Source organism: Mustela lutreola, chromosome 17 (assembly GCF_030435805.1).
Source record: "Mustela lutreola isolate mMusLut2 chromosome 17, mMusLut2.pri, whole genome shotgun sequence".
Lineage (NCBI taxonomy): Eukaryota > Metazoa > Chordata > Mammalia > Carnivora > Mustelidae > Mustela > Mustela lutreola.
The window spans coordinates 10089193-10115564 of record NC_081306.1 but is presented as its reverse complement, the minus strand read 5'-3'; the positions used below and the strand labels follow the sequence as shown (position 1 = coordinate 10115564).

At 55.1% G+C, this 26372-nt stretch overlaps 1 protein-coding gene across 1 annotated transcript in view; it reads left to right on the top strand.

Annotated features, from left to right (window-relative positions):
- XYLT1 (xylosyltransferase 1) overlaps positions 1-23800 on the top strand; it is a 294390-nt gene extending 270590 nt beyond the window's left edge. Inside the window, exons 8-12 of the mRNA XM_059154282.1 lie at positions 2643-2819; positions 7173-7435; positions 12575-12770; positions 17685-18018; positions 23241-23800. Coding sequence (XP_059010265.1) covers positions 2643-2819; positions 7173-7435; positions 12575-12770; positions 17685-18018; positions 23241-23563 — 1293 coding nt within the window. The 3' untranslated portion in view covers positions 23564-23800. The remainder of the gene's footprint in view (positions 1-2642; positions 2820-7172; positions 7436-12574; positions 12771-17684; positions 18019-23240) is intronic.
- The last annotated feature ends 2572 nt before the right edge of the window (positions 23801-26372 follow it).

Sequence of the window (26372 nt, the reverse complement as noted above, 5' to 3'; positions counted from 1 at the left end):
CTTCCTTAAGACACTTGGGTCCCATTTGTCGTAAACATCATCATGATATACTGATTTTGTTAGAACAGGACATTTCACTGCCACTTTCCACAGAACTTTTGTTTAAAAAAAAAAGAAAGAAAGAAAGAAACCTCTCATGCCTACCATGTTGATGGTGCCCCACTAGGGTTGTGCAGTATGTGGCCTGCACAACTGTATGTGCTGGCTTTTTCAGGATGTACCCACATGACCTTTTGACAGATCCTCCACTGTCATCAATCCTATAATACCGACTTTTTCAACATGAAGAATACCTTTTCTAATTTTGAGTATTTGTCATTCCCTGACAGATAGACAGTAATGTTGGCCTCTTCATTCACAAATGGGAATTCCAATGATTCTAAAGACAGAAAGCCAGGGCTTCTGCTGGACCTGCACTAGCCCCCATACTGACAGCCATTGGGACGCAGCATTTCCTGATGACTTTTAGAAGCATTTGAAAAGCTCCAGGGAACCTGTCACCACTTTTCAGACTCAGTGCAGGGAAGGTGTCTTAGTTCAAACTGCTATAATGAAGTACCACAGAGTAGGTGGCTTATACACAATAAGAATTTGCTTCTCACAGTTCTGAAGGCTGCAAGTCTGAGGTCAGGGTGTGAGAATGGTCGGTTTCTAGAGAGGGCCCTGTTCCGGGCTGCAGACTGCTACCGGCTGTTCATATGCCCCAAGGGACGAGGGAGCTCTCTGGGGCCCCTTTTATCTGGGCATGAATCTCATTCATGAGGTTTCCACCCTTCTGGTCTAATCACCTCCCAGAGGCCCTCACCTCCTAACACTACCACATCGTGGGGCTGGGATTTCAACCTATGGTTGTCGGACGAGCCAGAAACATGCAGTCCATTGCAGAAGCCCAGCTGCATAGGGTTGCAGACCCTTCTGAAACAGTCTCCAGCTCCATCCAGAAGCGGTGGGGACCCAGTTCTGAAATGCTGCCTCTGACAGGCCAGCAGCCTTCTTCTCAGACCTGCTTTGACCTCCAGTTCACTTCCATCCCAGTTTCTGACTTCAGCAAACTCCAGAGCTGGTTGCACGTCTCTTGAACCCGTGACAACTCCCGTGAATGGTCCACTACCATTTCTTCCGGGCGATGCCCCAGGTTCAGGCTGCGTTTCTAGGCCAGACGAGACAACATTTGATGGTTCCCGCATCCCTCACCAACATCTGGGGCAGTGCCAAGCTGGTAGGGCTGACCGCCCACATCACTCCAGAGGGACGAAGAGCTTGTCATCACTAGGCCCAGGTTTACTATTCCGCACACACATTCGGTAATCAGCTTTTAATCCTATTTCCACGAAAATCACCTTTACTCTCAATGCCGATAACCTCCTCATCCATTATCTTGCAGGGAATTTCTGTATCATTATGAAAGGACACAGGGCAATCGGTAATTGGGAACTTTTCTCCACCGCTTGATGGATAATATGTGCCTTTGTGGGCTTATAGACAATTCAAGCTTAAAATCCAGGTTCACAGGCATATGTCATTTAGCAGCACAGGAAGGGAAGCTGGAGGGGGTGTGTGGAACCTCGATTTGCCCATCCACCCATTGGGAAGAGACTGTGTGGGACTCTGGTTGTTTTATTCAAGATGCCCATCCTGATGCTGGCTCTCTCTGTTACAGCCCCGCCCCAGCATATGGGCACTTCATACCCCAGCATCCCTGCTGTGCCCTCCCTTCTCCCAGACCACCACCAGGAAACCACTTTAGAATAAATCTAAAGGCTGAGCCATAAATTTGTTACAGGCAGAATCGTATCCCCCAACAGTTTCCCTGAGGGAGCAGAGATCAGGGCAGAATGTATCTGCCTCATATCTGGGGTTGTTATAAAATAGTGTCCAACTAGAAGTCTGTCTTCCTGTCTGTCTGTCTCTCTCTCTCTCTCTCTCAGAGGCTATAACCATGTTTCTTGTCTCTGGTCTCTTTCTCCACTCTCAGCGCTGCTTCTTTCTCAGATTCTTAGGAGAGATAGACCAAGAGTCTTAGGGTTAGCAGAGACCCCTGGAGCCTGGTTCAGCACCATGGACAGCAAGAAGCCCTGGCCTGCCCCTCCCTGTGCTGCAAAGCAGGAGGGGTGCCTGTGACACCTTTCAGCCCTGGGACTGATACACCCTTGAATCTGGTTTCCCTTACCCAGGGATGAAATTCCAGAGCATCAGTTTTTGTTCTCAAGATATCTCAGACTGGAGTCCCTTTGGTGTCAGACCTGGCCGTTTGCAAAGCCCGAGCCCTTTTGGCCCAGGATTTTCTAGAAAACTGTCACATGTTTCTTGTGGTTCCCATGTGTGGACGTGACCGGAGGGACTTTCCCTCTCTGCCAGGCGGATAGAAAATGTCCTGAATGATAAGAAATATCTTGAAATCAGATTGTAAACTGCCGGGGAAAGAGAGTTGAGAGAAATACCTGGAGCGTTGGTCTCCCAAGCAGAATTCAGCCACTCTGGACCAAACATCCCATGTGCCCTGAGTCGGACCAGGTGGTGGCTGACCCCCTTTGCAGAGATGACTGAGGAGCCTCCCGAGAGAGCCCCTGTGCAGTCCCGTGGTGCTGGGGAGGGAGGCTGGAGGAGGCCTCAGGCCGGTCCCTTCTCTCTCTCCCCTGCAGTCCTTCTTCCACACGGTGCTGGAGAACAGCCCCCACTGCGACACCATGGTGGACAACAACCTGCGCATCACCAACTGGAACCGGAAGCTGGGCTGCAAGTGCCAGTACAAGCACATCGTGGACTGGTGCGGCTGCTCGCCCAACGACTTCAAGCCGCAGGACTTCCACCGCTTCCAGGTGAGCCCTCAGCCCCGCCCCCGCACCTCTTGGCCAGCGTCAGCGGTCATCCAAGGCCCGGCTGGTGTGGCATCTTGTGCTGTGGTGTCTGGCCCTGGCTGCTGGCAGTAACGGTGATGGCCAGAGCAGGGCTCGCCATTCGTCGTTCCCTCCCCCCGTGCTGGAGCAGCTCTTAGCTTTTGGCCTGTATTGATGCGTGAACCCCCGCCCCCACTATCAAGCTTAGATGGGTACATAGAGACAGTGCTATTGTTCATCTGTTTTAGAGATGGAGAAACTGAGGGACAGAAGAGTCAAAAAACTTGTTTGAGGTCATACAGGCAATGTATGTTTCCATGTCCATTTCTCTGTGCTGCCTTTCAGTCAGTCCCCTGAAATACAAAGTTCAGTGTGCCCGGGGCAGAGCTTCTCCTCCTCAGCACTCAACATGGCGGCTGGGTCAGTCTCTGCCGCAGGGGGCACTGTCCTCTGCCTCGCTGCGTGGTCAGCGTCCCTGGGTTCTAGCCACTCGATCTGGTAGCACACTCCAGTTGTGATGACCAGAAGTGGCTTCAGACATTGCCACATGTCCCCTGGGGGCAAACTCACCCCCCCAGTTAAGAACTGCTGGTCTCTGGTAAAGTCTGGGAATTTTTATTTTTATTTTAAACATGTTAGACTCTAGAAAATTCTGATGAGCAGCCATATTTGGAAACCACCTTGCTCTGTGGACCTAAAGGAGGAAGAGGAGGTAGAAGCGTTAGTGCTATCTCAGTGTCTCTGCATGGCCTGGCTATTTATGGTTTTGGGGAGAGCAGAGGGCAAGGGGTGGTCAGTGTTTCACCTTCCATGAGTCTCGAGGGTGTCTTGGTCCCCAGACTTGTTTGGGATGGCAGCCTCTCTCCGTCCCATGGGAGTGCCCCTCCTGCACCGTGGAGGCAGCACCCTGAGGCTCTCCCTCCTCTTCCCCTCCACCATGCCCTCACCCCTGCTGTGGAGAGCACAGACAGGAAGCTCCAGAATGGTTAGACACATCGCTCTGAGGTCATAAGACCCACCATGTGGAGAGGGCTTGCTTCTTCCCCAAGCACTAGCCCAGAGGGTGGCAGGGAGCCACAGAGCAGGTCGAGAAGCCAGGCTGAGGTGCCCCCGCCGACTCAGTCCGGGAAGTAACAGACCCTCCACACAGGCTGCCCAAATGGGGCTTCTTGTCTCTGAGCCTGGCTTCTCTCCTGGGCATGTGCTCCACAGACATCTGCCTTAGCCTCACCAGGGAGCATGTTAGAAGTACAGAATCTCTGCCCCCCCAGGTGCCTAGTCAGAATCTGCATATAAATAAGATTCTCCAAGTGACTGGGAGGCTCCTTATATTAGAGAAGCACGGGGTAGGAGTCTCTTCTGTCCCCAGGCTGTGTGCCAGGCCCTCTGTGGGCGTTGGCTTCCCTGGGCTAGGCAACATGCCCATTGTGAAGGTGGGGAAACTGAGACACAGAGGGGCAGACTTTCTTGTCCTTCAACACACAGTAGAGTGGTAGGGCTGGGGGTCGCTCCCAGGTGCTTCCAGCTGCCCTGGGCTTTTCCCCCCAGATCCCGCAGCCACCCTGGTTCTGTGCCTACACAGGTGCAGAGCACACAGCAGGTGTCCTCTCGTTACTCAGTTTCCCTCCAGGTGCCCATCTGACGTCTCGCACGCCGGTCAGCAGATGCTGCCATAAGTATTTCTTTAGGCCTATTCTTGATAGCAGATTAAGAGCTACCCATGGACCTCCTCAAACCCATGTTAATTTAGGTATGAACTTGGGTGACATTTCATGCCTTTGTCTACGCGGAAAGAATCCGCTGAGCAGAAAGAGGGTGGCAGGGGAAGTATTTGACCTATTCAAAAGGCAAAAAGGAAAAAAAAAGAAGATTCTCGGTTTTGTAGAGAACCAGTTGTTGCCCTTGAGGCAAAGAACCTTCATCATTTAGAGCGAGCAGGCAGCAGGCGGGTGGTTCTGGAGAGCATTGCCTCTGGGCTGGGCAGCCTTTGCGTTTAGCCCCAAGCCTCCCGGGGACATCCCGGTCTCTGGTACAAAGACGGGCCAACACAGAGACCTCGCACGTGCTCCCAGCTCTTTCTTTCCCGGTAAACAAAGATCCAGAATATCTCTCCACATCTAGATGCAAGGAACTGCTGCCTGTAAGGAACTCAGAGTTCTTGTTCGAAGAAGAGTGGTAAATATAGAAATGTGCCCTTTTAGGAGATCCAGCTGTGAATAATCACAAGCAGAGAACAGAGGCTGCCTGGCTCCTGAGTCCACTTCTCTGTCCCCAGAACATGAAGCCCCTTGTCGCAGGCTTCAGGTGGTAGTGATAGTAGGTCCTAATAGCAGATGACCCTGTGTGCCAGACTCTATGCTAAGTACCTCTGTGATGATTCCCATTTCAGTGATGAGGAAGCTGAGGCCGAGGTGATTTCCCCAAAGACCTCTACACCTAGAAAGTAGCAGAGTAAGGTGGTGAACCCAAGTGGTCTCTTTCAGCGCTGCTGTAAGGGAACTGAATTCTGACCCTCTACCACGGAGAGGGCCAGAATATTATTAAATATTATCCGCAGGCCACCATAGGGTTCATAAAGCAGGAAGGCAAGGAGATGTGCAGCGTAATACCAAGGATGTTTGTTTACTCAGCAGCTCAGTCCTGGGATAAGGCAGTAGAAAGAGATGGGGCTTGAGTCACCAGATCTGGTTCGAATCCTGCGGATGTGGGAGTTTGTATCCATCACTTCCCCTTTCTGAGCTCAGTTTCCTTATACATCAAACGGGGTCATGATGCCTGCTCTGCAGAGCTGTTGGAAGAATGCGAGGTGGCGACATGACGCAGGGTGACAGGCTCTGCAGAGAGTGTGCTCAGTGGTCTTTATGGCCATTAGTGCTGTTAGTGATCTACTGCAGTGAAAACAGTGCCAGACCCCGATTAAGGTTAGTAATAACACTAGACCCTAAATTCCTCAAGGGAGGGGCTGTGCTTTTATTGTTTCCAAAGCCCTGGAATGGGGTCTGCGAGCTACAGCCCCTGAACCAAATCCTGCTTTTGTAAGTGAAGGGTTTTGGGAAGCAGCAACACCCATTCATTTGCCTCTGCTGCATTTACTCTGCCTGCTTTCACGGGACAACAGCCGACCCAGTAGCTGCAAAGCTGGAAATAATTATTATGTGACCCTTGGTGGGTCCCCACCCAGGCCTGAGTATAAGAGCTGGCAGATAACACGGCGCCCAGTGTTTTATTTCTTTATCCTCAACCCCAGTCTTAATCCTGGCTTGGCCATTACCTTGCTGTGTGATCTTAGATAAGTCCCTTGCCCTCTTTGGGCCTCTGTTTCCTTGAAAACCTGGTTTACCTAAGTGGTCTTCATGATCACCTGGGAAACTTTTTTTGGTTACAGATTCCTAAACCTCATCTCCAGAGATGTTGCCTCCATAGGTCTTGGGGAAGGACTCCAGAATCAAAATTTTTTTTTTCTTCTGAGTGGGAGGTGGGGGAGGACCAGAGCGAGATGGAGAGAGAGACTTGTAAGCAGGTTCTGTGTGCAGTGCAGAGCCCAATACGGGGCTCGATCTCACGACTCTGAGACCATGACCCAAGCTAAAATCAAAAGCCTTAACCCACTGAGCCACCCAGGTGCCTCCAGAATGTGGATTTTTTTTTTTTTTAAGCTGTTCAGTTGGTGGTGGCGTGCAGCCCCGGCTCCGGCGTCACTTAATTTCTTCAGACCTCAGCAGACGAATCCCCCAAAACCTGTTAAGAATGTAGATTCCTAAGCGCCCCTTGCAGACACTCCGACCAGTACATCTGGGACGTCCCTTATGAGTCTCTAAATCTGTAGCAATGCCCATGAGGCAACAGGGAGTGGTGGGGACTGAGGCGAGTGGAAACATTTGTGCCCATCTATAGGGGCAGCTACCCCTCAGCTTCAGCCCGTCATTCTGTTTCTCTGAACTCTGGTACCTTTTAACTGTTGCCAGCTAATTCAATTGTAAAACACTCTGCTGGACAACTGAAATATATCTGTAGGCTCTACTTGCCCTGAACCTCCAGCTAAATGATTTCTGAGATCTATCTCCGCTCTAAACATCCAGGAGGTCATTTATTTAATGGGCATTTAAATGACGCTGACTGTGTGCCCACCACTGCTTTAAGTGCTCTACAAACATTAATTCACTCAGCCCCATCAAACCTCTCCTTATCTCCATGCTACGACGAGGACACTGAGGACAGAGAATTAGTAAGTGTCAGAACTAGGATTTGGGTCCAAACCGGCTGGCAGCAGAGAGCCCTGCTCTTAAAACCCCCGCTTGCTGATGGTGCTCTTTTTATCCCGGCCCCGGAGCACAGCAGACGGCCAGGCCGACCTTCTTTGCCCGAAAATTTGAAGCCGTGGTGAATCAGGAAATCATCGGGCAGCTGGACTATTACCTGTACGGGAACTACCCCGTGGGCACCCCAGGCCTCCGCTCCTACTGGGAGAACGCGTACGACGAGCCGGACGGCACCCACAGCCTGAGCGACGTGGCGCTTACCTTGTATCACGCCTTCGCCCGCCTGGGCCTCCGACGGGCCGAGTCGTCGCTGCACGTGGAGGGGGAGAACAGCTGCCGGTGAGCCCGTGGGGATGGCGGGGGGCAGGGGAAGGGCAGCACGGGCGGGGGGCCGGGTGCAGGAGGGGCGCACAGCACGGCAAGGAGGGCGCCGGGGCGGGGGAGGGGGTGGGGGCGCGCTTCTCCCTGTCTTCCGTGACCTGAAAAGCATCCGAACCGTCCCAGTGGTCCAAGCTCCAGTCCGTCCACTCTAAGCCACAGTCCCACAACTACCCGCGCAGAACACCAGGGTCTCCCGTTTACCTGATTGTGTCCTGGCGGTGCACGTGTTCTTCATGCCAAGTGTGTGTATCTGAGAAGGAAGCTTTCTGTCCCCATTAATTAGTTGTGTTTGCCTTAGATGGATGGGAACCATGAAAATACAGACCTTTGGTTTAATTTTTCTTACAGAGAATGTCAAATATATACAAATATAACATCTGTAGATCGTGCCTGCCATACCTACATCCTCAGCACCCAGTTCTAGCGATTTCCAGCTCCGGGCCCACTTAGCCCGCCTCCCAGATCGGTTTGGAGGAAGCAAAGCCCAGACGGCCTCTCATCGGAGCCACGAGTATTTTAATACATATCTCTGAAAAATAAAGGCTCCTTTCTAAAACGCAGCCATACTGTGGTTGGCAAACCTAAAAATATAACCAGAAACATTGTTAAATGCACACCTATTATTTAAGATTCCGGGATCCCTTAGAATCCTCTCACCCCCAACTAGCGGGTCCCAGCTGACACTTTAGGAGTGTCCTAGAATGCACAGAAGGGAGAGGGGGACGTAGGACAGCAGTCTGCCGTCACCCGCCACCCTGCCTTCCCTAAGCCAGCGAGCCCTTGTCATTTCGTGTCCCTTTACTCCCCTAGAGCAGTAGGCACTGCGGATATTTACATAACGCAGTAAGAATTTGAGTCCCTTTTTTTTTTATTCGTTATAACATTCGCCCCCTTTCCCCACTCTGCTCTGCAGCTGCCCTAATGATAATGAACCTCTTCAAAGCCTACAAGGATTGCGCTGCTGCGTAGAAATTCCAGAGTTCGCCTGATCCGGTCCTTCCCTGTTGCAGTGTCAGTGACGGACCATTGTAAACAATGCTCCGACGACTATCTTTGTGCAGAAGCCTCTTTCTTTTCCTTTCCTGCTCCTGATCATTTCCTTAGGACGGATTCCCAGAAGCGCCTCTAATCACTTTCCTCCTCTTGGTTTCCGTTCTCTTTCAACAGCAAAGAGAAAACCTGCTTTGTTTTGTTTTTGTGTTTTGAGCCACACTCTGTCTACACGGACGCGTCCCCTGGTGTCCCTCCTTGTCCTCCTCGCCCCTCTTCTGGGGAGCGGACAGAGAAGGAGGAGGAACCATTTTGTTCCCTAAAAGCCTGAAAACACTGCGAAGTGTCTGCCCGGTGTCCAGTGCGTAGTCAGCCGGGCTGTGGGGCTACAGCAAGCGGCTTCCATTCATGCCATCCTCCGGGCCTCGGACTTCTCCCTCCTCGCCCGGCAGGTTCTAGTCTGGTTTGAAGGGAGACCAGGGCGAGTTAAGAAGCCAGGACTGTACTTTACTACCTGTTGACCCTGGACAAGTCATTAACCTCTCCGTGCCTCGTGCCTCTTTCCCTCATCTGTAAGATGGGTGCAGTAGTAATAAGCCTCAGGGCATGCGGTGGTGTGGGTTTTAACAGAGACCATCTTCAAACACTGCCCTATGAGTTACGTGTTACTGTTAGTATCATCCCTGCGTTAATAGTGTTTCCCAGGCTAAGTGCTCAGTAAGTGCGCGTGTCGCTGTGGATGTCTCCGTTGTGTTACCGTGCAGTTGTCACAAGCAGTCATCAGGGAGCCGGGTTTGGGAACTGCATGCTCCCTGACCAGTGGTGGGAACTGATCCTCAACTGTCCGTTTCCCCTTGCTCTGCAGGGTCTCTGTGGCAGCCCCCCCTTCCCCACTCGTTAAAGGTCAGCTTCAGTGCCCGATCCTCCAGGAGGCTCCTGGGGGCTCCCCCTCCCAAGCTGAAAGGAGCTCAGACTTCTCCAGCACTCCCAGGGCGGATAGCTGAAGTGCCAGGGGTCAAGGTCATCCACGAGTGTCTTTCCCTTCTGCTAGTCAGGGACAGAATCCTGGCCCGCAGAGCGGCCAGGTGCATCGCTATAGGTAACACGTGCCCCACGCTTGGGAGGTGAATGTTGTTCACGAACAGTTGTAGTCCCAGACTTTACAGAATTTATAAGGTAAATGACCATATATATGAAATTCAAAAGACACCCCAATTTATTTAGGGTTGTTGAAAATTTCTCCTGGTATTTGTTTTGGGATTAAACAAGCCATCAAGTTGCCTGGGGCCTGGAAGCCTTTGGCTTCTACCTCATTTTTCATTATAATAGAACCATTGTGCCTTGCTCTGGGCAAAGCCAGTATATTTATGGATATGTGCCTGCAAATAAATCAGGGCAAAGGACCCTTATCCCAAAACACAAGAGAGTGAATTCCTGCCCCTGGGGTGTCTGGGGAGATAGCAAGGGAAAACTTTACTTTGGGAGGGAGTCTCACGCCCTCGGGGCATTTCATACAAATTGTCTTTCCAGTCTATAGTATAACCTTTCATAAAAATAATGTTTATTGATTTTCTTCTCATTATAAAATAACACATGTTCAGTGCAGAAATTTCTGAAATGGCAGACTGAGAGAACCAAAAAGAAAAACAAAAAACAAAAATCTTTGCTTTTGAGCCACCATCCAGAGATAAGGCTGTCCGTGTTTTAATACGGGGGCTCGAAGTCCTCAGATGCTGTCCCGGGCCAGGCAGGCAGCAGGGCTCACCCCCTGCTAGGTGGGCTGACTGGGCCAGTCTGGAGGTTCCCTGGGCCCTGGTTCTGAGCTCCAGCACATTCTTGCTCTAAGGGAATTAGAGACTTGAAGCTGCCAATGGGTCTCCTGGTTTTTGAAGAGAAATTAGAAGTCCAGATTTTGGGGTGAATCTGAGTTTTTCAGTGCCCACCTTATCTAGACACCTTTGGACCAAGTGGGTGCATCTGTGGCAGCCTCTAGGTTACACTGTATCGTGGCGAATTAATTAAAACCACCTCTGGTCTTCGTTGTAATGGCTTAAGTGCTGTATCTGGTCAAGAGGAGGTATCAGAGGACTTTGCATTCAGTCCTGGGCGACCTGTGCCCTACGTGCACTTTAGAAGCAAAGGTCCAAGAGGAAATCCTTCTAGATTTTTATGCAATCAGCATGTATTGATTGAGCATCTACCACGTGTCAGGCTCTGTAGGCACTGGGTGCTCAGCCGTGACCCAGACAGAGCAGGCCTCTGAGTTCAGAGGACCTAAGACAGGACCTAAGCACATGTAAGGAAAAACAAAAGATTGGTAAGAGTGAAGGCTTTGCCGAGGATGAAGGTAAAGCCACCCGATAGCAGTGAGTCAGTGATGTAAGATTCAGTGGTCAAGGCAGAACTCTCCTGGGACAGTGACATTGATGCAGAATGGTAATGCATAGCCAGGCACGCAACAGAAAAGGAGAAGAGCATCCCCAGCAAGGAGAATATCCTGTACAAAGGCCCTGAGGTAGAAATGAGCTTGTAGCATGTTCAAGAATCCAAAAGAAAATCCATGTGGCTGGGAGGTAGGAGTTTGGGGCAAAGCGAACCAAAGCAAGTCTAGAGGAAGAGGCAGGACTTTGTAGACAGGTGGGACGTTTAGACTGTACCACAAGCGTTAAGCAAACTGCTTGTATTCAAGCAGTGGACCATGGATGTGGCTACCAGGAATGGGACAGCAGACAACGTAGGCGGGGACAAGGAAGGAAGGTCCTAGAAAGGTCCAGGTGAGGCACAGTGGCGGCTTGGACCAGGATTGTGGCGGTGCCGGAGGACAGGAAAGGATGGAGGCAGGCGGGACAACAGATTTCCGGACAGAAAAGGGAGGAGAGCAAGCCTCAGAGCTCGCCCCTGGACTCCGGAGGGCCAAGCCTCAGAGCCGCTCCTGGACTCCGGAGGGCTGACTTTGGAGAGCAAGCCTCAGAGCCCGCTCCTGGACTCCGGAGGGCCAAGCCTCAGAGCTCGCCCCTGGACTCCGGAGGTCCAAGCCTCAGAGCCACTCCTGGACTCCGGAGGGCCAAGCCTCAGAGCCACTCCTGGACTCCGGAGGGCTGACTTTGGCTCATTTACTTGACCCCTCGGCAGCCCCCAACGCAACTGACCAGCCCCTTCCGGAACCTCTTTGTTGTTTTGACTCCCATGACAAGCTCTCCTGCTTTTCATTCCCTGCCCCTCTCAGCCAGCGAGACTTGGGGTGTCAAAGGCATATATCCTAATGAGCTACTTGTGTGTGCGTGTGCGTGTGCGTGTCCAGATGGGCAGTAATTTTTGAGGATCAGACCCAATGCTGCTGTTGAGGACACTGGGAGCATGAGTCAGTACGTTTCTGATAAAGGTGGACAGCAGACATGAGAACCTGTCGGAGGGGAGAGAAGAGGCGCCCTCCAAAATAGTTTTCTTCAAAGATGTTGGATTGTTTAGAAAAGCCAAAAAAAAAAAAAATTGTTAAGCATCCAGTGATGAACTTGCTCTGTGAAACACGGCATGGCACACACTGGGGGGGGTGCACACACTCACCAAAATCATGTTTTTGGAGACTTTTGAAAGGCATGCGATAATGCTCGGGAAATACTGTGAAGCAAAAAGCAGGATGTAACCAGTATGTATATTATGATCCCAAGCATGTAATATTTATGCAAATATATGCATAGAAAATCAGGCTGAATTTGCATAGGAAATCAGGCTGAGAGGAGATCCATCACTGTGGCATCACTGGCCACCGTTGTCCCTTCCTAGTACCTGGCACCAGAGGATCGATAAATATCTGTGAGCTGACATGCCCTAGGGGAAGAAGCATCAGAAGTAATAATTTTCACTTTCTTTATTGTGCTCTTGTACAGTCAGCGGGTTTACATTGATAATCACCAGGAAGTCGTCGGTGGTGGGATCTGAGATACCCGGGGAGCAGCTTTCAGGGATGGTGCAAAGGCCCGGGTTCAGCGCTGGAGAAAACGGGGCGGGGCCTGCGCGGGGCTGGGGGCAGCAGGCGGTGCGCGTGGGGCTGTGAGCCTGCGCGCTGCAGGCCCCGCCCCCGGGCTCACGGGAGACTGTGTGTTCCAGGTACTACCCGATGGGCCACCCAGCATCCGTCCACCTCTACTTCCTTGCGGACCGCTTCCAGGGCTTTTTGATCAAGCATCATGCTACCAATCTGGCTGTGAGCAAACTGGAGACCCTGGAGACATGGGTGATGCCGAAGAAGGTCTTCAAGATCGCAAGCCCGCCCAGCGACTTTGGGAGGCTCCAGTTTTCCGAGGTGGGACAGCCCGCACCGGCGCACTTCCATGGTCGTTTCCAGCGGCCCTGCTGGGTTCCGTGTGCCAGTCTGACGCTTGGCGACGGAGAGGGAGGGGAAGGGGACCAGAAGATAGCACGCCCTGCGCCTAGGGAGGCTCCTCCAGCCACAGGCGCGGGCACCGGCATCTTAAATGGGGCCAGGGGAGAGAGACATGGGGGCCAGTGTCTGCGGACCCAGTCGACCTGGAGCCGGGGTCTGTTTTTTACAGTAGAATCTCTACTCATCATTTTTCATCCTGGCCAGTGACCCCCTCCTCAGCCTGTGTTAGTCATAGATGAGAACAGACCAGTTTCCTAACGAAGCGATGGCATTAGTCCCCCTGTACAGATTGGAGAACTGAGGCCTCCGGAGGGCCAGGGACTTTTTGAGTCGTAGCTAGGAAGAGGAAGAGCTCAAATGGAGCCCAGTCTCTCTGGCCACAAACCACATGACTCCTTGTGCCTCTGTCTCCCCAGGTGCTAGCACCGGGCTTTATTCAGATCAGTCACTACATGAATGAAAGGCCGGCCGGCCGGCCAGGTGGCCCGTGGATAGACAGACCAGGGCATGGATCCCTGGGAGGGAAGTGTAGTTCTTTTTTTAGCCCAGCACCAGCCTTGTCACATCAGCCCACTGCAGACCTGGTCTGGGGGTCTCTTGGCAGGTGCTGTTCCGGCTGTCTAAAACACTTCCCTTTCTGTGTCCACATGGGCAGCTTTTTTTGGTCATTCGGATCTAAATCCAAGTGGCGCCCCCTCCAAGCAGCCCTCCCTGCCGCCCACGTATGCCGCAAGAGCTCCGGTCTCCACTTGGCACCAGTTCTGTCATTTTCGTAGCATTTACTGTGCAAAATCATCTTGTTGACTTCTCTTCCCACTTGTGAGCCGTCCTCCAAAAAGCGGAGACCGTGTCCCTCTTGGTCACCGCTGCATTCCCTGCACATGGCATCTGGAGGTGCCAGATACGATTTCCGAATGGCACACACTGGGGGGGCGGGGGCCAATGTGCAGGAGGGGAAGCCGGTCCAGCTTGGGGAGGGGTGGCTCCTACCGAACTGCAGCACCCGACTCCGGCCTTCCCCATCTCAGCCAGCAGCTGGAGGGGGTGATTGGTCCCCGGAGCGTGGCACTCCCTGTTGAGTGTGGCTGCTGGGTTAGGGACGTGCAGTCGGCGTAGTTTTAGAACACGGAGTATCTTGAATGGCTGGGAGTGGGGTTGGAGGGGGGACCTGTTCGAGCCGCTTGTGCAGTCCGTGCCAGTCCCGCCCCAGCTGCCCATGGTCCCAGCTGGCCCAGCTCTGCCCTCCGGAGGGGGGTTTCTTGTGAAGCCACCATTTTCAATTTTCAGGGAAGGATCCAAGTGGATTGGCGGGATCCAAGGCGTCATGGGAGCTGCCTCCGTGAATGTCAGGGGGCAGGCAGACAGCAGCACAGCTGGATTTTGCGCTGGGGCCCCAGGCGGCCAGTTGAAGACATTAACGTCCCATTAACGAGATGGATGCCGGGTGGCTGGGCGCTGCCTGTTGATAAGCCAGCTGTTGGGTCACGGGGCACTTCTGGCAGTGACAGATGAGGGTGGCGACTCTGTGGCTAGTGATCTGTGAGGGCTCCTACCGTAGGGGTGACAGTTTTGAGGTGAGAACCATCCAGATCTCTGGCAGAGTACCAGCATGCATGTAGCCCTGAATTTTATACTTCGCACTTTTTTCTGAAGTCCTTGTAGTTTTCAAGGCAAACACTGTCCCGTCAGACAAGAGGAAAGGGAAGAACCGCAGGGGATCCCCTCGTGGTGGCCTGGCCACGAGCAGGTGGCCAGTGTCGCTGAGTGCTCAGATGGATTTCTCCCTCCCACGGGAGTCCCATGCTACTGGCTTGCAGGAAAGATGTTCATGAGATACTGGGAGCAGGAGAGGTCGTGGTGAACTACACAGTCCAGGCTCTCGTTGCCATGGAATTGTAGTTCGGGTGGGGCAGTCAGCCTGTGAATGAGCAAATACAGGAACAAAAGCATTTCAGCTAATGGCAAGTATTATAAAGAACATCAAACTTCATTCCTGTCTTTGCCGAGGGTTGAAGAGGCCATTGGGGACTACTTTCAATGGGAGGATTCATTTGGGAAGCTGTAAAAGAGCCGGTGACGGGGCGAGCTGGGGCAGTCCGAGAGAAGAGAGCGACAAAAGCATGTGCAAAGGCTCTGAGGCTCTGGGAAGCATCTGGGCACGCGCAAGGAGCAGCAAGACCTGTGTGGCTGGAGCATACTGAGAGGGAAGACCGTGGAAAAGAGGTCTGAGGGAATGGTGTAGATCGTGAGCGAGCTTGAAGGCTCGGGAGAAAAACTCAGGTTGTATTTTCAATGCAGTGAGAGACTGTTTGTGGGTTTGAAGTTGGGGAGCGACGTGGTAACCTTGAACATGGTCATGATGTGATTAGTGATCATTGTGTAGTAAGTGGTTGTGCACTTGCAGTGAGTCTGTGAGAAGATCTCAAAGCCCCAGAGGGTGTGACAGCATCTGGGCCCCCCCACCTCAGGCAGCCCCAGCCCTGCTCGCGCTTGGGGGTGGCAGCGAGCCTTCCACTCACTCTCCTAGGATTGGAAATGAGATCCAGCTTCTCTGCTGCCAGCTGCTCTACCCAGCTTCCACCTGGGCTGTCTTGCTTTTAGAGCTCAGACCTCAGAGAATTGCCAAGGATACTGTTTGCCAAGTGTCCTCCCCTAACTGGTCACAAAGCCCTTCTTTAAGAAGGAGCCCTCGTTTTGGGACCATTCCTCCACTTGTTAGTATCTGCGGGAAGTCCGTGTGCACAGGGGATGTCCACAGGGGATGGACCTCGGGCACAGGGATGTCCGTGTGCTCAGCCCCTAATCGTTCATGATGCGTCTAGAGGGTGGGTGGACGGACAGACGGATGGAAGGAGCGACTGAGCACCTGAGCAAGCTCACTGTGCTTTAGGTGTTAGAGATACTAGAGATCCAGGGGTCAGCCAGCCAGATGCAGTCCCTCTCCTCATGGAGTGGACCGTCCTGAGCTAAGGAAAGGGACAGCATAAATTCAGTTGTAATACTGCACACAGAAAAGCCCGCCGTGGGCGAATCCTCGGAGAAGCACCTCGGTGGTGCCTGTAACCAGGGAAGACTCCCGAGCGGAGGCAACACCTTAGCTGAGCTCTGCCCGAGGAGCAGGAGCTGGCCGGGAGGAGGGAGGGGACAGGAAGACTGTCCCAGCCCGAAGGCCAGGAACTAACGGAGGGTCAGAGACGAGAGCGCGCCGTCCTCACGGACGCGCGGAGCAGGGCTGAGTGGAGAGGAGGAGGAGGGGTTGAGATGAAGCGGGACCAAAAGGGACCAGACCTCACAGGATGAGGTGACAGAGATCAGGCTTGAGAATCCTGAGGTGCTGAAGAGGGTTGCACGTAGGGAAGGGACAGGACTGGGTTGTCTCAGTGACCTCACCGAGACTCGGAGGCCGTGGCTGGAATCTTGCTCACGCCCACGTGCGTTTCTTCACTCAGTTCCGTCCGGTCCCTTCCTGCCACGAGGCCGCCCCTGCAGAAACGTTTCCGCAGTCCCTGCCTCAGCCCCCTCCCTGGGACAGCGGCTGCGTCCCCGTTTGAAAGCGGCTGTCTAAAGACGGACCACGGAGCGCACCGTGGGGCCCCGGGCGACAGCAGGCGCCGGGCACATGGGCATCAGATGAACGAGAGGTTAACACAAGAGAGCGGGCAAGAACACAGCCTCTGGGGGCCCCTCACCGGCCACAGCAGGGGACCTACGTGCTCTGAGCCTCGGTGTTCTCATCTGTGACATGAGGACAATGATGAGGTCCCCCTTCGCGGAGCTGAGTGAGTCATGCAGGCCGGTGCCTCAAAGCGCTCGGCGCTGTGCCAGCCCCACGGTAAGCGCGGGGTGAACACGAGCCCCAGAGAAAGAACAGACGCGGGAGTTCACAGCAAGAACAGAGCGCCAGCCACCGCCGCTGGCTCCGTACGGAGGGCCCCGTACCCCGACCTGCACACACGCACCCAAGAGGCTGGTCGTGGAGAGACCACGAGTGTGTTTGTCATCTGCTGCCCGTGTGCCCACATGTGCTGGGTCTTCAGAAACACTGAAGCCTCCTGGGTGACCAGACCCCTCGTGTAAACTGATGGAAAGGGGTGGCAGAGCTCAGTATTGGGTCCGATCGTTTCTGTCGAGTCTTTCACTCGCTGAGTCCATGGATACGGAGCCCTGCTGTGTGCCAGGCATCGTGCTAGGCACACGCAAAGCTCAGTGACGCCAGTGGGGGCACTGAGCAGTGAGAGGACGATTCACAAGGTCTTCCTGGCTCCTGGCCGGACGTACGCTGCAGACAAGCCACGAGCAGACTCCTAGCAAGTCGGAGATGTGCACGCCGGCCAGCCGGCAGGAAGAATGGCTCGTACGGGCCCCCGCACCCTGAGGTCTAGCTCTGAGTGCTGTAGGGAGGGCATAACTAGGTCTTCCTAGGAAAGCCATGTGGACTCCTGGCCATGATAGGAGGGGCTGAGAGAGCCTCTTGTAGTTCAGAACATACACGAAATGCCGGTACCCGAAGGCTGAGCACTAGCTGTACCTGCTGGCCTGCCAGCCAGCATTTGTTCATTCATTCAGTGTGTGGTAGGTTTTCTTTCTGAAGCACTAACCGTGTGTCAGGTCCAGGAGCCCTAAGGGTTAATGAATGGACCACAGGCCTTGTAATCCCCCAGACCAGGTCCTAATCCCAGATCTTCTGCTTACTAGTGCGTGCACAGTCTTGGGCAGGTAACTACCGGGAGCCTCAGTTTCTTCATCTGTAAAATGGGTGTATGCAGTGTTACAAGCAGGATTTTAGGTCTCTCTCAGGGACCAGTGAATTGAGGTCTCGCTCTCTTGTTTCAGGTCGGCACTGACTGGGATGCCAAGGAGCGGCTCTTCCGCAACTTTGGGGGTCTCCTGGGGCCCATGGACGAGCCCGTAGGCATGCAGAAGTGGGGGAAGGGCCCCAACGTCACCGTGACTGTCATCTGGGTGGACCCCGTCAACATCATCGCAGCCACCTATGACATCCTGATTGAATCCACTGCCGAGTTCACCCACTACAAGCCCCCTCTGAACTTGCCCCTGAGGCCTGGGGTCTGGACAGTGAAAATTCTTCACCACTGGGTGCCAGTCGCAGAGACCAAATTCCTCGTTGCTCCGCTGACCTTCTCCAACAGGCAGCCTATCAGACCAGGTGAGTGCTCCCGGCGTCTCTGCGGGGGAGATAGTCCATCCTGGGGGTCCCTGGGGTCCTCCTCCTCAGGTCCGTGCTGCTCACATGTGGGGCACGGAGGCTGCCTCGGAGAACAGTGCTCCCCACTCTGTGCTTCCCCTGCCTGTTAGCGTAGAGGACCTTCCCGTTTTCCACTTGTACGCTGAGGCAATGTCATCTCTTAGTATCTGATTATTACCTGCTCTCCCACTGGACTTCCAGAAAGCCCTAATCGTATTTAAGACAAGATAGGAAACATACCCAGTTTCACTCAGTATCTTACTTTTTAAAAAACAGTAATTAAAGTAGGAGCCACACACGTTCATTGACAGACCATTTATGGTTTCCTTGGGACCAGAATGGCAGCGCTAAGGAATTGTGACACAGATTGCATGGCCCACAAATCCCAAAAATATTTATTATCTGGCCCTTTGTAAAAAAAAAAAAAAAAAAAAAAGGATTGCCAACTCCTGCTACAAAGGAGAGAGAGAAAAAAGAACATAAATGGCCCACACACACATGAAAAGCTGCTCAGCCTCATGAATAATAAGAGAAATGCAAATGGAAAGCAAAACGAGGTCCCACTTCACACTACCGCGGAGAGATGTTCCGAGGTTGGACAGTATCGTACGGCAGAGGGCCGGAGAACAGCCGTCCAGCTCCTGCTGGGGGGGACGCAGAGTGATAAAGCGGGTTTGGAAAATGGCTTAGCATGGCCCCTGTGCCACACAGAAGTCCCAGGGCTCCGTGGATGCCCCACGGACCCGCAGACCCATGCAGACCTAGAGCGGAATTGTTCCTAATGGCCCCAAACCAGGAGCGGCCCCGATGCCCTCGTTCGGACGGCTGAACGCTGGTGAGGTCTGTCCAGACACGGAGCTCAGCATGGCCGGAACACCAGCGCCGCTCGCCTCCGCGCGCTGATTTGCGGGAGTCTCTGCAGCATGACACTGAGGGGGGCAGGTCACCGAAGAAGTCGAAACGAGGGTGCGCACATTTAAATTCAGAAGCAGGCCAAGCCAGCAGTTCCTGACTTCAGGGTTCTCGTGTTCGTAGAAACCCATGGGGAAAAGAGTCGTTGGTGCGAAACCAGGGTGAGGGTTCCCGCTGGGCACGGAGGGCCGGAGAGATGCAGGTCGGCGCCGCCGTCTTTTTCTCTTCTCACCGGAAGAGTTTACTTCATTTTTCTGGGTCCTCCTCTGATCACTGGGAACGTCTTCCTCCCCACTCAGTCCTACCTCCCAGGGGAACCGCCGTCAAAACTTTGGTGTTCATCCTTCTGGCGGTTTCTGGAGGCTTCCAAAGCACAAACATGAACACACAACGGGTGATTTTTGACAATGGAGTGATACGTTCTGTCATGAAACTTGCTCTTTGGACTTGTCCGAGTCCGTGTGTCTGCTTCTTCCTGTTCCGTTGGGTTAAGGACCCAGAATTCATCTGTCGCCCCTTGAGCACACACAGCTTCTTCTGTTGGTGGTGGTGTTCCGGACAGCAGTGCAAAGGTTTTTGAATCTCAGATTGTCTGTGCCCGTACAGATTCAGCCCTAAACAGTTTCCTAGAAACAGGATTTCTGAGTCTCTTGGTATTTGGAACTGTTTGTCTACATGTAACAGAAACCCAGAAGCCAGAAACACCTTACGGCCTCCGTTGGGTAAAGAGAGTTGGGGTCTGGGTGCCGTTTGACTAGTGACACGAGGACTGGGGGACAGAGACATGGGGAGGGGCTGCCAGGAATTCGAACAGGGATGGGGGGCGGTGCGACGTGAACTCTGTTGGCCTCTGCTACGTCTCTGGGCTGAGCAGGCAGGAAGATCCCTCATGTTTTCTCAAGGTGGAAGTCGCTCCCCCTTCCCCCCCACCCCCGGGAAGCAGCCAGAAGACCCCTCCTGTACCAGCTGGGCCTCAAGTGCTCTCCAGCGCGGTTCCCGGCCTTAGCATCCCTGAGAGTCCCCAAGCCAGACGCAGAGGAGGGAGACAGAAAGAACCTCTTCGCTCCAGATACACCTGTCAGCCGGACAAAGGAGCAGTCCTCCACTCCAGGGGGAGAAACCCTGGGGCCATTCACTGGGTCCTGATTTTTCCAGGTTTTTTTTTTTTTCTTTTCCTCTCCTTGGAGTTTCTGAAGATGGCACGGCTCTTCCTCCCCCTGCCCAGGAGGAGCCGGGGTCATCCTGCCCCGCCGGGAGCGGCCCCCATCGCCGTCAGTGACTGCGTCCGTTAACGATGTTCCAGTGACAGGAACATGAAGGTGGGAGCCATGCAATTTGTAAAATGATTCATCAAGAGTAATTTGCTATCGATGCGTCCCTGGTAATCTCAAGAAATCTGATGAGGTGGAATTGAGGAAAATTTAATTATAGAGGCGAGCATCACGGGCTGGTGCTGTAATAGCATTTCCCACATTAACCTCATTTTTCATAAGGGTTTTCTGCATCAGCCACAATATTTGGCTCCCAGCGTTCAGATGCTTGTTAGCTGCTCCTTTCTCTTTGCGTGGCCAGCCTTCTGTGGGTGCGGGTAGCTCCCCACTGCCAGCTCTGCCCATGTGGAGGGACTGAGGCTCCCTGATGGACAAGGCAGAACCTGCTCGAGAAACAGGCTCTGTCCTCAGACAGGCGGTCCGGGAGCTGCCCACGCCCCTGCCAGCATCAGGGAGAGGCGGCCCGGGGCCGGGTTTAGAAGGCAGGTTCATTCCTCCAGCGGCGTTGAGAAGGGCGGGGCCGTGGTCCTCCTCCTCGAACCCCGCTCAGGACCGCACATACTCGAAAACCGGGTGCGGATTATTGGCGCTGTCCTGGTTGCCCCCGAGGGGGACAGCCGCCGGCCCGGGAACGGGAAGTGTTTCTGAGTGCCACACTGTCCTACGAGCCCTCGCGCTCTCACCCGAGCCAGAGCTGACCGGCTAAAACCCAGGCTCACCCAGGTCGGCGGCCGGTAGGTTTTCACAATCTCTTCCTGCGTTTGGCAACAAAAGAGGCAACAGGAGGGAACTTCGCCACAACAGCGAGCTCTTCTCCATCAGCCCAGATGTGTGCACTTCCTGCTTCCCCCATCAGCCCTAGGAAGTAGACTGGACTCGGCCGGGCCCGGGCTTAACCCCAGATCGGTCTGGTGAGATCGCCACCCGTTCCCCATCTGCAAAATGGGGATGATAACGCCAGACCTGCGGCTCTGTGCGTGTACAGGGTTGAGTACTAAGAACACCAGCCGTAACCATTCTGGCTGAACTTCTCCAAGCATCAGTCTTGGCCGGGCGCCGTGTGCATACAGGATAGGTCACGCGCGGTCGCGTGTGGTTTCGGGCACACGACGCCGTGACTCAGCAACTCCTCACACCCCAGCACTCCTCGCGCGCGTGCTCCGAACGCCCGTCCCCTCTCGCGCCCCTCCTGCCGCCCACCTCCCCTCTGGCAACCACCAGTTCGCTGCATCTAAGAGTCTGTTTCTTAAAGGCCACGTGAGTGAGATCCTGTGGTATTTGTCTCTGACTTAATTCCATTAGCATTAGCCCCTCTGTTTTTTGTCCACGTTGATGTTAGATGCAAGGTCCCATTCTGGTTTGTGTGGAGTACTGGTACCCTGTGCCTGTCCCACTGTCTACACCACATCTTCTTTACCCGCTCAGCTGTGAGGGACCCTAGGGCCGCCTCCGTAGTTGGCTGTTGTCGTCAACATCGCAGTCAACCGCGGGGTGCTCATGTGTTCGCGGGTTAGCACGTCCACAGTCTCAAGGGAACACCCAGTAGCGGTGGCTGGAGCGCAGGGGCGCTCGTTCTGAACCACCGTCTTCCACAGCAAGCTCATGTCCCCACCAGCCGTGTGCAAGGGTCCCCCTTGCTCCGTGTCCTCACCAACACTGGTTGCTTCTTGTCTTTCGAATTCTCGCCGTTCTGACAGGCGCCGTTCTGGTCTGTGCGTCCCTGACGCTGAGGGACGGTGAGCGTCTTTCCGTATGTCTGCTGGCCACCTGGATGGCTTCTGCCCACTTCTAGCTGGATTATTGGGGTTTTGTGTTGAGTGGTAGAGGTCAGCTTGGATACTAACGCCAGGCGCCACTGTAAGCACTTACTAGAAATCAGCACAGGGACCATCATCGAGCTCTGAGGTACTCAGTACTGCACTCCTCTGACGGTCCAGGAAAGCAGGCACCCGGTGTTGTCGTCTGAAGCCACACATCAGGGATGTGAGCCCTGGGGACCCCGACCCAGGAGCCCTGGCAGCCGCCCACGGGCTCACACGGGAGGTGCTGCTCGGCAGAGCTGGGCTGGTAAGAGTCGGTGGAGGTGCGTCCACAGACCCAGACTCCAGCCTTGGCTCCAATTCTCATTAGCTGATTTGCAGAAAGCCCTTTAATGAGGCTTTGCTTCCCAGAATTCTGTTTGCCATGATCTGCTTGCGGCTTCCCTGGTCTCATGAACCAGCACTCCGCTCAGGAGGCACCTCTGTAAGGTCTCCCTTACCCCCTCATCCAAAATAAACATCCTTGGTCCCCTCTGGCTCCAGGCGGGCAGCAAGCTTTTACTGTAAAGGGCCACACAGTAAAGCTTCCCTGCTTTGCGGGCCACACAAGGGCTTCGCAGCGCATTGGCGGCAGAACTGGCTACGGACAGCAGGTCCGCCAAGAGGCACAGCTTGTGTCCTAGCGCAGCTTGATTTACCCCACCCGGCTGGCCACCCCTGGCCCGAGGGCCGCAGCGTGCGCAGCCCTTGCTCTGAGTCCGCCCCGTGCAGTCCACCCGGGCTCCTGAGCACCGGCTGCAACAACCTGCTCTAGGGCTCGTCCTCCGTCTCCTCGTGCAGGGCTGTAATCTTCCATCTGCTCACTCCGGGGGGTGGAGTGGGGCCTGGCCTGGCCTTGTAGCTTCATCCAGTGAATGAGTGAATGCCTCGAAGAGGGAGTTTTAGCAAGTATGTGTTGAACGAATGCCTTGGACCAAGTCGGTGCCGAAAATGTCATGCGAGAATGAATGGACGGACAGTGTGGACTGCTCTGGGGACAGATGAGTGGACCTTGCCCTGCACCGGGGGGGTGGGGGGAGGCTTGTGGCTGTGGGAGGAGTGTCCCCGCAGGCCGGGTCCTCGTCTGTGCGGTGGGGCTGCGGCCACTGTGCAGGATAGTGTCCCCCAACGGCCAAGAGGCCCGCGGGCGGTGCCTGCTTGGGGACTCTCCTGACCACTCCTCCTTCTCTGTGGCTTTCAGAGGAGGCGTTGAAGCTGCACAACGGGCCCCCGCGCAGCGCCTACATGGAGCAGAGCTTCCAGAGCCTGAACCCCGTCCTCAGCCTGCCCATCAGCCCGGCCCAGGTGGAGCAGGCCCGGAGGAACGCGGCCTCCACGGGCGCAGGACTGGAGCGCTGGCTGGACTCGCTGGTGGGGGGCATGTGGACCGCCATGGACGTCTGCGCCACGGGCCCCACAGCCTGCCCCGTCATGCAGCCCTGCAGCCAGACCGCCTGGAGCTCCTCCAGCCCCGACCCCAAGTCCGAGCTGGGGGCTGTCAAACCTGATGGCCGGCTCAGGTAGCACCGGGCGCGTGCGGGCCACAGCGGATGTCAGAGGGAAAGCAGCCCAAGGGCTGGTGGCGCCCGGCCCCTGGCCCCTGCTGCCGGGGTGCCTTTTGTGAGAGGGGCTCTCCCGGCTACAGAACGATGGACAGGAAGGTGCGGAGGTCAAGGCAGCTCCTGCCAACGACCTGCCCGCCCCCCCCCCCAGGCTCTCGGGGGGCGAGGAGTGTGCAGCCCCGGGGCCGTCTTACCTCTTCTGGTTGGCCCTCGAAGCCTCCAGGTTCCTTGTCCTCCCCCGCGGTGATGCAATCCCCCCAGTCAAGTGATTCTCCAACTTTTCTTTTGAGCAGAATTCTGTTTACAAAGCGCAGTTGGAGGTAGAAGTTCAAGGTGTGGTTGACATCCAGGCTGCTCGGGTTGAAGCTGGGGAGGGTGAGGTTCTTTGTCAAAGCTAAGCCAACCGGGCGGTCCCTTTGCCCAGGGCGCCTCCTGAGTCTCCTCCCGAACCCAAGGGCTCCACAGAACCGCCTGTGAAGAGCACTGCCCAGACCCTGGGCATGACCTCCAGCCCTGCCCTAGGGCTCATCTTCCTGCCCCTGGAGGGGAAGGGCACGGGGTGAGCCTTCCATCAGCCCTTGTCCGGCAAGTCAGCCTCCTTACTAGCTAGATAAGCAGGAGGGCTTTTTGATGGGACGTGGCCGAGGTTCCCCGCAGTCTGCGTTCCGGGCCAGCCTCGCTCCCAGACTGCCCCACAAGGCTACAGAAAGGCAATGAGGCTCAGGTATCTGAGCATCTGTGCAGATGCTGGGGGACCAAGACCATGACCTCGTGGGTCTTGGACAAGGAGAACTCTGGGGCCCGTGGCCATGAAACTCAGATGGTTGGGACCCAACTCCTGAGCCAAATAGCCTAGCAATACCTGTTCCGGCCTGAGGCCTTCCGCATGGAGGGGAAGCCCACCCAACCTTGGGAATGCCCCCCACCCCCATTCCAGGGTGGGGGTTGGGGAGGGACCAGGCTTCTCGCCTCCAGGACAGGCATTTCAGATTTGGTGTTCAAATTCACGCCCTTCCTTCTCAGAGGTGCCAGTGGGCCCCTCTGCTGTGCAGCAGGAAAGCTGGAAGCTTGAGCATCCGATCGGCTCAAACCTCAACAACAGCGTTCTTCCAAGTACTTGAGTTGCCAGATCCCTGCACCGTGACCTTGCTGTGTGCCTCGGAGGGCCAGCCCCGCTCCGCTGGAGAACCCAACCTGAGACCCCTTCCTTCTCCGATTCCAGCCCCCACTCCCCCCAGGAGAGGCTTTCCTTGGCCAAGACCGGCCCCAGCTGCCAACTGTCCTGCCCCGGGGAGCCCGTCCTCGTGTTTCCGGGCAGCGCGGGTATGAAGGTACCATAGCACCCCCACCGTGCGCTCACCCCAGAGCCCCTGCCCTGCCCGCCCGCATGTCCTGTGGGCCACAGAGGGGCCGGAGGAGGGACACTTTCAGTATTTATTATTTATGTTTTAGTCAATGATTAATGAGTAGGTGCTGCTTTTGCAGCTGGTCAGTTACGTCTCTTACTAACTGAAGCCGCCTTCATTCACGAAAGGCCCCCCCTTCCTCGCCCTCCCTGCCTCCCTCTCTGTCCGCAGTGTCTGTCTCTCCTGTTTGCTCTGCACTCTTCATGCCCTCAGAGGAAAGCAGGGGTGCTGGACATCACGAGAAGAATGCTTGCACCAGCATCTGCTGGCCGAAAGCAGGGTCCCCCGGGGGACCCCGGAGCCTTACCTTTTGCTCAAGCAGGGTGGGAGCCTTGGCAGGTCGTGCGGTCCTGGGGGGTTGGGGTTCCTGAGCCGTTCCCGCTGCCCACTGCAGAGCCTGCCTCCGAGCCTGGGCGGCAGAGCGCGCCACTGCAGCAGGAGGGGGCGTGGTCAGATGGAGCCCAGAGCTACCCATGTCACAGGGGCGCCGGGGACCTCAGGGGCGCTTGCTGAGAAAGGGCGATCGTCGCTCAATGAACGTGCAAACTCTAGGTGCCCAGAGGCCTGGCCGCCGCCTCCTGCCCCAGCCCACCCAGGGAGCCTTCCTCATCACCCTCCTCGCCAGGAGTCCCGTGGTTTCCACGGTGTCCTGTGCAGGGCTCAGGCCTGGGTCCGGTGTGCCTGCAGACCCCTCCCTGGGGCCCACCTGCACCCACCGGCATGGCCCACCCTCACCCCCAGAACCAGCAGAGAAGGTCTACTCCTGGCAGCATCCCCACCGGCCCCCTCAGCTTACGGCAAGGAAGTCAGCCAGTCCTACCCAGTGTTTCTTTAAAGACTTCTGTCTTCGGACCAGGGAATAACTTTACTATTAAAAAAAAGAAGAATTCCAAACAAAGGCCAGGAGGATTGGTGAGAAGGTGAGGTTTCCCCGGGGACACATTAACGGCCGCACTGTATCTGCCTGAGAGGGAGGGAGCCCTGAAAGGCCGCTGGGTCAGGCAGCCGGGAGCTCGGGCGGCTGGACCCAAGCACAGGAGACGAACCCTAGTGACAGCCTGAAGTCTCGCCCTGGCTCACCGACCGGGTGCCTGGGGGCAGCCTGGGTAGAAGGAAGCTGTAGCACCTGTTGTGATGTCCCAGCCGGCCTGTCCAGGGATGCTCGGGGGGCAGCCTGTCTGCCTGAGTCCCACGGCCCAGGTCAGGCACAAGCAGTCTCCCTCGAGGACACGAGCAGCGCCCAGACCCCATGTTTAAGAAGGAGGCCCTTCCCTCGCTTTGGAAAAAGACCTTCCTGGTCAGATCACGAGCCCTCCCAGCTTCGTCTCCCCCTTGCTAGTTTAACGTCTCAGAGGCCAGTGCACT